Source organism: Phaenicophaeus curvirostris, chromosome Z (assembly GCF_032191515.1).
Source record: "Phaenicophaeus curvirostris isolate KB17595 chromosome Z, BPBGC_Pcur_1.0, whole genome shotgun sequence".
Taxonomy (NCBI): Eukaryota; Metazoa; Chordata; class Aves; order Cuculiformes; family Cuculidae; genus Phaenicophaeus; species Phaenicophaeus curvirostris.
The window spans coordinates 75,255,043-75,266,896 of NC_091431.1; the positions used below are offsets into that span (position 1 = coordinate 75,255,043).

Below are 11,854 nucleotides of genomic sequence, written 5' to 3' on the forward strand. Positions count from 1 at the left end.
TTCATTTTCACCTTACTTACTCACATGTTGATTTCACCCTCTTCAGCCCTCAGAGATTTGAGTATTTATTTGGAGATAATTAACTTGAAGGAATTCAGGCACCTTGATTTATTCTTTTCTAATAAAAACAGAAAACGGTTTTTAAAGATAGTATAATTGAATCACAGAGTCATTAGGGCTGGAAAGGACCTCTAAGATCGTGTGGTCCAACAGTCAGCTCAGCCCCACCATGCCTGCTAAACCATGTCCCAGAGTCCACATCTGTAACGTTTTCTTAACATCTCTGGGGATGGTGATGCCAGCACTGCCCTGGGCAGCCTCTGCTGATGTGTCACCACTCTTAGAGTGAAGACATTTTTCCTGATATACAATCTAAACCTCCCCTGGTGCAACTTGAGGCTATTTCCTCTCATCCTATCACTTGTCATGTGGGAGAAGAGATGAACACCCACCTCACTACAACCTCCCTTCAGGCAGTTTTGGACAGCAATGGGATCTCCCCTCTGCCTCCTCTTCTTTAGACTTAAACAACCGAAGGTCCCTCAGCTGCTCCTCGTTGTTCTCCAGCCCCTTCCCCAGCTCCGTTCCTTTCTGTGGATGCACTCCAGCCCCTCAATGTCCTTCTTGTAGTGAGAGACCCAAAACTGAACCCAGGATTTGAGGTCCAGCCTCACCAATGCTGAGTCCAGGGGCACAACCACCTACCAGATCCTGCTGGCCACGCTGTTTCTGATACAGGTCAGGATGCTGTTGTCCTTGGCCACCTGGGCCACTGCTGGCTCATGTTGAGCTGCTGCCACCCAGCACCCCCAGGTCCTTTTCTGCTGGGGAAGATAAGTAGTGGTGCTGCTGGGTGCTGCAGTTCATAATGAACGAGTGACACTTAAGGCACCAGGGAAGTTTTTTCCCTGTTGGTTTATCAGGCTTCTGTGTTTAGGTCCTATGCCGTTAGCTCTCCCACTTCCCGTGTTTCAAGGACACTGTAGCTCTGATTTTCTTTGCACAGCTCCCCAGATGCCAGCTGTGGTACTTTGTGTGGAAACAGGCCGTTAGAGTTGGCACAGCTGCTGAGTCCCAAAATCCCTGGAGACCTGAGATTACAGCAACTTTAGATTTTAATGTGTCTGAAGAGAGAGAAGCTCTGACACTGAAAGCACGCACAGCAAACCCTGTAGAAGCTTTGACAATCCAAGCTGCACACAAGCAGCAGGTGCGCTTGTACAAAACCGCTTTGCATTTGCCAGGTTTCCTCGCTTCCTTGTGTGTTTGGGTGTCAATAGCATCCTCTAGGGAGTCAGGATTTCCTTTCCTTGCAAGGTAGTTTCTTCCAAGCACCATCTTTCCTTTGTAGCCAGTTTTCTTTTTGAAATAGTATGAGTCAAAAGACACATTTTTGCTATAAAGATGTGCCATTTTGTTCTGCTTCCTCGCTTAATACTCCCTTGTTTTGTCTCATACCTAATTTTCTTGTGTGCAGACAAGACCATTGTCTGATGTTTTTCCCTTCCATTGCCCAGCTTCCCAAATCCAGTTTGCTTTTGCAGGAAGGATAGAGAAAACTGGCTTCACCTAGGATATAGTTGGTATCATATCTTAAAATCGTAGAATAACAGGATGGTTTGGATTGGAAGGGACCTTAAAGCCCATCCAGTTACTTTCCCCCTGCCATGGGCAGGGACACCTCCCACTGGATCAGGGGCTCCATGTCCCATCCAACCTGGCCTTGAACACCTCCAGGGATGGGGCAGCCACCACTGCTTGGGGCATGAGGAATTTCTTCCTAATGTCTCATCTAAATCTTCTCCTTTCCAATTTAAAGCCATTCTCCCTCGTCCTGTCACTCCAGGCCCTTGTGAAAAGACCTTCCCCAGCTTTCCTGGAGCCCCTTTAAGTACTGGAAGGTCGCTGTAAGGTTTCCCCGCAGCTTTCTCTTCTCCAGGCTGAACAACCGAACTCTGTGAGCCTGTCTTCATAGCAGAGGTGCTCCAGCCCTTGCATCATCTCTGTGGCCTCCTCTGGACACAGGATTCCAGTTTTGGTCTCACAGGAGTGAAGTAGAGGGGGAGAATCCCCTCTATCACCCTGCTGGCCATGCTGCTTTTCATGCAGCTCAGATGTGTTTGAGAGTTATTTTCTGTTATCCTGGCCATGACTAGGTGTGTATGTGTTACTTCTGACACATACAGAGGACAAAATCAAGCTACAGTCATATAGTTCAGGAACATGTCTCTTTCCATCTGAACTTGCTTAGGTCAACATGCACTCTTACTCTGAAAGGAAAATGCAATTGCAGAAGGCATAATTGTTTGTTCGGAGTGGGTTTATTGAGTGGGTGGTTGTTCCTTTCAGTCCGTTAATTGCATATATCCTTTAGCTCCAGAATACTGGTGTTCAATCGCATATTTCGAAATGGATGTGCAAGTTGGGGAAACATTTAAGGTCCCTTCAAGCTGTCCAATCGTTACCGTCGATGGATATGTGGATCCTTCTGGAGGAGACCGTTTTTGCCTGGGCCAGCTTTCCAACGTGCATAGAACAGAAGCCATTGAGAGAGCAAGGTATTCCACAGATCTCAAAACCTCCAGCATCTGCAGTATTTGATAACGTTTTGTTTTGCCTTCACTCTGTGCCTCCCTTCTGAAATTACAAGTGTGGTGTGTTCCTTTTAACTGGATTGACTTATGGTGGAGTGTGTCTTTCTAGGCTGCTGCTGTAATGCATTCAAAACATGAACTGAGTGACACAGACCTTGGCACTTTGCAGTAGTGCATTGCTTTTTTTTTTTTTTTACTTTCAAAGGATAAAATTAGCAACTCGTGCCATTAAATATCACACCAGAGCGATGTGAGAATGACTGCAATGCATGGATTTGTCAAAGAGACAAAGGAAGGGTGACAGGGAGCTAGTTGGATTTTCATTCATTCTCACCATGCTCGTGCTGGAGGCTTAGAGAACTGAAGCAATCTCACAGCCTTTTCTTTTCTCCTTTGAAAGTAAAAGGAATAAAATGATACCACGTTTTCAGAAATGCTAAATTATGGCAGCCAAAATGCTGGATTGCTGCAGTGTGATCCCAACAAATACACAGTTCCGCATTGAGTTGCAGCTTTGTGTATGTACTAGAGTGACTTCTGGGGTTTTACACTTCTGCGCAGAACTGGATGTGTTTGTTATCCCAGCTTTGTATTGTCAGTGCCACTTGAGTAGCATTCCTTCTACATTCCGTGTTTCCCATAGATGTTTATGTGGTGTCACAGATGGTTTTTACTTTACAGATTTTGTGTAAGTATATACCGATTTACACCTACAATTTCAAGTCCTTGTATGAGTGGAGTGTGAATTAAGGTATTGCAGATAACCTGGAGAACTGTGTAAGGCTTATTTAATGAAGGTCTGGTGCACAGTGGGTCTGCACAGGTGCATTGGAACTGTTTCTTTTTAAGGTTGCACATAGGGAAAGGGGTGCAGCTGGAGTGCAAAGGAGAAGGCGACGTGTGGGTTAGGTGCCTCAGCGACCACGCGGTCTTCGTTCAGAGTTATTACCTGGATAGAGAAGCGGGGCGTGCACCGGGGGATGCTGTCCACAAGATCTACCCAAGTGCATATATAAAGGTTGGTTTGGTGAAACTGGGGCGGAAAAGCAAACTTTAGGTACGTGTAAATGTTAAGGAAGCTATAAATACACTGAAATAAATGTATCTTTCCTTTCAGTTATCCTTTAGAAGACCCTAAAACTTTGCATTTGACAAGTCACTTAAGGTGACTTTTTAAAATGACTCTAAACTGATGCTCATAGTATCTGATTTTGTATTTTGTTAGTCTTGAGAAGAGTTTTTTGTTGTTTTAGCGTTACAGTTTTAAATTAAAATTTATCTAAATCAAAATTTTCAGCACACGTTCTCTGTGGTTTTACTACCTCTACAAAGCAAGACAAGATGAGAAAGTGTGTACAAATGCTGTAGAAGTGTAAAGAATATGTTAAAGTGTTGTGAAGTGATCCAGAGGTTACAGAGTTGCATGGAAACAAAACAATTTTCAGGAGATTCTTACTTGGATTTGGCTCTGCCAGACTTGAAATTTTCTTTAGGACAAGTCACAGTTGTGAAAAATTGTTCTTAAATTAGCGATTGTGTAATCGAGGTGAAAGAAACCTCACTAGCCTCTGTGTACAAGTTCTCTAGTAGAAGAGCAGAGTTCTTCCTCCACGTATTAGTGCCAAGCCAGTTCACAAAGATACAAAATCTAGCTCAGCTGCTGAAACTTCAGGCCTATCAGTTATTGTTGTTGATTTTATATAGATTAACACATCCCAGTGAAATGGCAAAGAAGAGTAGTCTGACCAAATTAAGCAGGACCTGTTGGATTCCAGTTTTATCTATTTATATGCCTGGAAATCCTGGGATTTAACTAAAAAGTGGGGATTTTATCAGCCTGTAGCATCCCTCAGACTGTGGTCCTGCAGCCAGTTCTGTGCAGGGGGCTGCTTTAGCCTACTCAGGTTCTGGTTGTGCCAGTGGTGGCAAACTCGTATGGGTCTCTAAGGCTCTAGCTTTGATGTGTTATTTCTGTTAGAAATTAAAGCAGGGAAGTTTTGCTTTTACCCAGGCATACAGTGAGACTCTAGAAGTTGCTTCTGAGAGCAGAGGCATCCTGGAAATTGGGGGTGGGAGTTGAGGAATTCTTTCCTTTGTTGGTTTTGGTAAATTTTACATAGTTGGGTGTTTGTGGGTTTTTTTTTAAAGGTGTTTGATTTACGCCAGTGTCACCGTCAGATGCAACAGCAGGCTGCCACTGCCCAAGCTGCCGCTGCTGCTCAAGCTGCAGCTGTAGCTGGAAACATCCCTGGACCAGGATCAGTAGGTGGAATAGCCCCAGCTATTAGTAAGTGTATTAACAACTTGCTCTCCTTTTTTCCTCACCTGAAAACAAATAACACAGCCCCCCACCCTACAACACGATGAAGGAGGCTGGAATGGTGACGTAGCAGGGTGGGGCTGGGGTGGCATCGTGGTAAGTCTGTATTCATTCACTTCTTGCCTTCTCCACACGACAAATTTCACTTCATAGCTGTCGGGGTATATTGGATATGCAGTGCAACGGAAAACACTTCCGTACAAGGTCAAATAGCATAACCCTGTAGCTTTAAACAGAGATGATTTTGGCTGCTTCAACACAAGATTGGAAAATGATCTTTGAGATCTAAGCTATAGAAACATTACCCGAAACAATTGGATTGCCGAGTGACAAAGTGCTTGACTAGGTTTAGGGAAACTCAGGATTCTTGAGAAGAGGAAGAGGAGAGAGCGAAGGTGGTTTTCATTGTTTTTAGTTATTCTGTATTTAGTTTTCTTAGCTGTTAAACTGTAGGTCCTTGAAATTACACCGAAGTACTGTTAACAGTGTAAGTGTCTTAGGTTGCTTTAGGTGTTTTCTGGTTTCTTTGTATTCCCGCATGGCTCTTTCCACCTTTCCCATAAATTGCTGAAGGCATTTTGGGGCATATATTCAACTTCTGTCTTGGCCGTTATTGTGATAACTGTATTAATCTTGTTATTTTATGAGCTACGAATAGTGCAATTTGTTAACCCAGCTTCCTTCAGGTGGTCATTCTTGAGTTCTTAATGCTGGCAAACCTCAAGAATAAGCATTTTTTAGCTGTATTTCCTAAATAAGTTTTACATAAATTCTATCACATGAGCCATTAGGTTGCATCATGTCTGATGTATAATAAGTTTTCTATTTCAACACCCTTTTGAGATTGCAGAATGATGACGGGGTGTTGAAACTGGATGATCTTTAAGGCTCCTTCCAATCCAAATCATTCTGTGATTCTAAGGAACACAAAATAACTGCTACATTTGTTATAACAGAGATCTAGAAATATGGATTGGCCTTGGCTGTGGTGAGAGGGAATTGCATGTGGAGAAAGAGCCAAGCAAATGGCTAAACAAACAGATCATAGAATCATAGATCTCCAGGTTGCAGAAGACCTTTGAAATCATGAAGTCCAACTGTACCTGTCCACTACTAAATCACATCCCTAAGCACTTAATCTACCTGACTTCTAAATGCATCCAGGGAAGGTGAGTCAACCACCGCCCTGGGCAGCCTCTGCCAGTGCCTGAGAACCCTTTCAGTGAAGTTTTGCCTGATGTCTAATCTGAACCTTCCCTGGCACAACTTGGGGCCATTTCCTCTCATGCTTTCATTGTCACTTGGGATAAAAGAGCAACGCTCACCACAGCCTCCTTTCAGGCAGTTGTAGGTAGTGATGAGGTCTCCCTTCAGGCTCCTCTTTTCTAGGCTAAACAAGCCCAGTCCCTCAGCTGCTTCTTGTTTGAGTTGCGATGATAACAGAGCATGTCTGTGAATGCTTACCTGAAACTTCTCCTGTTTAGGTTTGTCAGCTGCTGCTGGAATTGGTGTCGATGACCTGCGCCGCTTGTGCATACTCAGAATGAGTTTTGTAAAAGGTTGGGGACCTGATTACCCAAGGCAGAGCATCAAAGAGACGCCGTGCTGGATAGAAATTCACTTACACCGTGCCCTCCAGCTTCTCGATGAAGTACTTCATACCATGCCTATCGCAGACCCACAACCTTTAGACTGAGAACCCCTCTGCTGCGCTGCTGCGGGCCATTATATTGTGAGGATGGTGGATTGTAAAATACAATTCTGTTTATAACCTGAAGATATATTTTACTTTTGTTCTGCTTAACCTTCTCTAAAACCAGGTTTTAAAAATGCGTTTGCCGCCTTGCTCTTAGCAGAAAGAAACTGAACATGCAGAATTTGGGTTTCGGTTATTTTCAGAACTGAATTTTCATAATACATGGCTCAGGGCTTAAAGCGAAAGGTAAAAGGCCTTATAGAGACTTTACAGTATTGGGTTTGTTTCCCTTTGAATCTTTCCTTCTCTATCATGGCATCTTGGCGATAAGCCTCACAGGAGCCTTTTGTATGCAGAATATATATTATATATATATTTATATCTGAAAATTCCTTCTAATAGTTATAAGCATTTACCTTATAGCAACTTTAAAATTCCAGATGAATTGTGATGTTCTTTTTAGGGAACAGCAGTTTAACAGAAGACTTCTTTATTTTGTTGACTGTCTTGCTATGATTTTTGTTTCCAGATTGAAACGTAGAAGCTGCCCAAAAGTGAGGGACAAGACATACGTTGTTGGCATCAATTAAGAGTAGCAAGGAAAAGAAATGTGGCTTTTCCTTCACTAGTTTTTAAAAAAAGAAAGATATCTTAGATTTTTATTTATATAGGCACGCGAGTTTTAAAACACTAAAAGGAAATGGTTACTTCCAGTGCTGGCACTCAATTTAAATGTACCATGAAGTAATACCCAGTCTGCAAAGCTGCCACTGAAATTCCATAACGAGTACCTAATTTCAGGAACATATTTTCATAGCTACTACTGACTTCTGTGATTTTACTCAAGTAAAACCCAGCAGGTGTTTTAAAACGTTGCATGACTCTTTTTACTTCCATATACCGTTAAACCATGTACGATAACACACCGATATTTAGGATCCAGTTTTTGTATCTGTTCACCATTTCCACTCAGGGCAAGAAGGCAAACTTGTTTTTATACCTCTTGGTTATTCTTAGCCCTCTGCCATCAGTGACCGTATCAATCGGCAATGACTTTGTATAGAGAATTTATAGTAGAAACATGCGAATGTATTGACTGTGAGACAGATACAAGGTGTACGCTTTCTCTCTAGTTAATAGTATCAATAAAATTATAAAAACCCTGATTATTTTTTTTTATAAACTTAGTTTGCTTCTATTATATGATTCTGCACCTTGAAACAATTCATCTTGAGTGATGGGATTACTTTTTTTTGCAAGGCCAGCGGCAGCAGCCAACAGCAGTAGGAATTTTTGTCAGCTTCAACTTGCTAGGAAGCAAGTCCAATTTTGCGACTGCTTCTCAATAAGAGCATGTCCTGAGGATATCTCTTCCGGCTCTTGTGTGGGGTGTGAAGACAAAGCAGGAATTCCTTATTTTTTTCAGCATCTGTGCAGGGAGTTGGAGCTTAAGTAGTCTTGGGATTACGTAGGCTTCAGCTTTAGTCCTCCAGGTGCTGCCAGTCTAGTTCTCCTTCTGTGCTGTGCTGAGCCTTTCTGGCAGCCCACCTGCAGTGATTAACATAAGTAGAAGTCTTGGAATCTTTTTGCCAAGTTTCTTGCACAGCTTCAGGACTCTGCAGAGGGCTGTGAAGCAGGATGTTGCAGTATTGCTTCCCCCCTGCACTGAAAGAAGTTGGCAGTTGTTGTTCTGCCTCAGGCATGGAAGCACAGAAGACAGGTGACTTTGGAGTGGTGGCCAGAGACTGATGAGCTTCCTCCATGTTTCCATGGACAGCATTCTCTTCTTCAGGCTAACTTCTAATGAGAGCACTTCTTTCCCTTCTTATGTGGCAACTTCTTGATGTTTGGCAAAGCTAGTGTTTGCTTTTCTCAAGAGCTTTCATTTAAAACCTTGTTCGTTTTCCTTTCCCTCCTAATGACCCAGTTTGTCTGAAAAGGAATCTTCATATTCTCGAGGAACACTTTCAGTAGAGGATTCCAACTACATCCTTGGAGAAAGTTGTTAACTGGCAACTCTGTTATGCTTCACCCACAGCAGAAAACTTGATCTGATGGAAGAAATGGAAAGCCTGGCTGCACGTTTGTCTTGCCAGCCTCCCTTTTGAATGGTCTTCCCTGCTCTCACCGCTGGGTTTGAGGTGCCTCGGCTTATGGAAATTGTCCATCCTCCTGAGTGATGAGTTGCAGATAATCATAGAATCTTAGAATAACCAGGTTGGAAGAGACCCACTGGATCATTTGAGTCCAACCATTCCTATCAACACACTGATCACCTGATTCGGAGCCCGTGAGCTGGCTCCCTTTGTGGTTTTGCAAAGTGGATGGCTGGTCTGTACGTGGCTGTGTCACAGAAAACCCTCTGTACCAGTTGCTTATGTTTTGGTTGTGCCAAACTTTGATAGAACAGCTAAAGATTGCATCTGCCTGTTGCTGCTCTTGCCCGTCTGAAAGAACTCAGCTGCTAAGATGTGATCTGCAGTTTTCACAAGTCCCCTAAAGTCTCTATCTACAGTAAATGCTATCTACAATGTAGTATTTCGATGACCAAAATCTTTCAGGTAGAACAATGAAATAATGGCAATGGGGTTTTATCAGAACCAGGCAACCACAGGCCTCCATGTCAGGAGAAACCTGGGCATGGAGTGAGGCAGTAAAAATACTGTCATGGCATTCCGCTTACCCACCAGGCAGTTGCTGATAAGGTTCAATTGTAACTGTTTAAGGGCGAAATGAGAGAATATAATTCTTTCTAATGCACCTTTAACTTAATTTTTATACCTCTGTTTCTTAGGGCAAGGCATAAAAGCCAGCGTGTAATGGACTGGAAACCCTTCAGCCACATCACATTGAATCTTTGACAGGCTTACACTGACATCTCTGAATCTCAAAAGGGAGGTGCTGCTGCTTGACGGCTGTGGCGATCCCCGTGCGTGCGGCAGGCGGGGATGTTGGGGATGCTGGAATCGCTCTTCACCTCTGAATGTCTCAAATCCAGCAAATTCAACTAGTGCTTTCTCAGCTAGCAGCCTCTTGCTTGTGATCTTGTTCACATGTCTGCTCTCCTTGGTTCTTTTGATGAAGTAATTACCCCTGTGTTTCTCACCCCCATAGAATCATAGAATTATGCACTCCTCAAGAAAAGCTTTGTGCGGGAGTACTTTGTAATTTCAGTTCGTGTACCGGAGAGCTGGGATTAGTACCGGAAGGTTTAGAGAGCTTTGGCAGTGGTGGTGTTGCTTTTGAAAGTGAGAGTGTTTAAAGTTAACATGGTGGAGATGTAGGAGAGGAAACCTTTTTGATATAATGGCTTAAAAATGCTTAAACCGATTCTGATGGGAATCCCAGTGAAGGGGCTGTAACCACTAAGCGGTGCTGGTTGCAAACAGTTGTTCCTTAAATCACGTTTCTGGGCTCGATGAGAAGGTTGAGTTTCACAGAATCATAGAATCACCAGGTTGGAAAAGACCCACCGGATCATCGAGTTTAGGGGCTTGCAATATAAATCATTTATTATTAGCTGTTAATTAAGTGTACTGAAGACCTGGAAGGTGCTCTGGCTGCACTGTTGAGAGGGACCACGAGTTCAAAGGAGACAACGCTCTCCCTTTGTCATGAAACAGCTCTGTCACAGCAATAGTCCTTGAACTTGATGTCCAACTACCGTGCCTTACCTTTGAGACCATCTTTCTTCTTGTGACACTCCTGAAGATGACAGCGTCCTGTCTGCGTAGCTCAGGAACGACTGCCTCAATTCTTTCGCTAGGAACCATTAAACGTTTCCTATGCCGGTGTATACAGGGGTGGCTTCTGCCTTTGAACCCTTCAAATGTTGTTTATGTCTTGATGGTGGTCTTTATTGAGACATCTTTAATCTCTTCTTTGAAGAGTAAGCGCTTTAGGAAGGACTGTCTCCTTGACTTGTGTTTTGACTCTGCTGCACAGGGTAACTGGGATTGGGGGTCACTGCTTTAATGCAGCCGGTTAAAGACAGCCCGATGGGTCTTCCTTTCAGCAGGATTCGGTCTTCGTTTGAGAAATAATCCTGTTTCCTCCCTCCTCGTCTCCTTCCAGCCTCTGCTGCTCACCATCCGCGCTTTGAAATTACAAGATGCTAAATTGTCAGGTATTGCAAAAGACACCTTTTTTTGAGAGGCTACTTTCTTGTCTTTTTAGAAGAAGTAAGACTTAAACTTCAGATGCAATGGTCTTGCCTGGTCCTGCTGGTAATGACAGTATTTCTGTGACTGGCAACAGGTTCTTGAGGACCATCGTGCAGTTCTTGGGACTGAGATTTGCAAGTTGCCTGTCACAGGCTTTTGCATTATTCACGAGCACTACGGTGGTTCTTTCTACCCCTGTCCGGGAAAGGACGATAAGTCTAATGGAAAGCACTTCTCTTCCCATCATGCAGGAGCTGGATATCAAATCATTGTCTTATACACCTCCAAAACACTGTTCTTGATGATATGTTTCTGAAATGGATCTGCAACCATGCTGAGTCAAAGCTGCTGCATGTGATGCTGCCGAGGTTCCCCGAGAGCTGGCTTGACTTCAAGGTTTCACTTCGTGAGACCTCATGGAAAGCAGATCTGTCCATGGAATCTCCAGAGGTTTTGGCACTGCTGGCTGCTCTCGTGCTGCCTTGGGAGTGATGCATCGCTCCTAAATTTACAGGACTCTATTCTTTCAAGCTCACCAAAATCACCTAGTGCTTTCTTGCTCTAGCACCTATTTTCTGTGTCTTTTTGGTGCAGTTTGGTAGCACTACTAAGTTGTGATTCAACTGGATTGAGAGCTGCGAAATACTCTTAATCCAAAGCTCACCATGAGAGGGTTTTCTGAGCATGAAAGCCTAGTTGAGCGTTTCTTCTTTCAGCCATTGCCCTTTGATAAGCGGTCAACAGAATTCCCAGTAGTTCCTTTGTAGCTTTACTGTATGTTTTACATTAGTCCTAGTTTGTGGATAATATACTGTAGTTAACTTTCCTGAAATTCTGTAACAGAGTATGTTTTTGATTAAAAAAGGTAAAGATTCAAGTCTTCTGCTTCTTTATTTCATTCAGCAAAGAGCTGTAACCCTGTTTCTGGTCAGGTGTTGAAGTTGCTCGCTACAGTCTTGGATTGTGTTGTGACAGCCCAGGGCAGGACTCGTAGAATCGCAGGATGGTTTGGGTTGGAAGGGCCCTCAAAGCCCACCCAGTCCCACCCCCTGCCATGGGCAGGGACACCTCCCACTGGATC

General features: G+C 43.5%; 1 protein-coding gene across 4 annotated transcripts in view; it reads left to right on the plus strand.

Annotated features, from left to right (window-relative positions):
* Nucleotides 1-11,650, plus strand: part of SMAD4 (SMAD family member 4) — a 35,154-nt gene extending 23,504 nt beyond the window's left edge. For all 4 annotated transcript variants that reach the window (XM_069881000.1, XM_069880999.1, XM_069881002.1 and 1 more), the window contains 4 exons: nt 2,375-2,558; nt 3,444-3,612; nt 4,743-4,881; nt 6,399-11,650. In XM_069881000.1, coding sequence (XP_069737101.1) covers nt 2,375-2,558; nt 3,444-3,612; nt 4,743-4,881; nt 6,399-6,610 — 704 coding nt within the window. In that variant the 3' untranslated portion in view covers nt 6,611-11,650. The remainder of the gene's footprint in view (nt 1-2,374; nt 2,559-3,443; nt 3,613-4,742; nt 4,882-6,398) is intronic.
* The last annotated feature ends 204 nt before the right edge of the window (nt 11,651-11,854 follow it).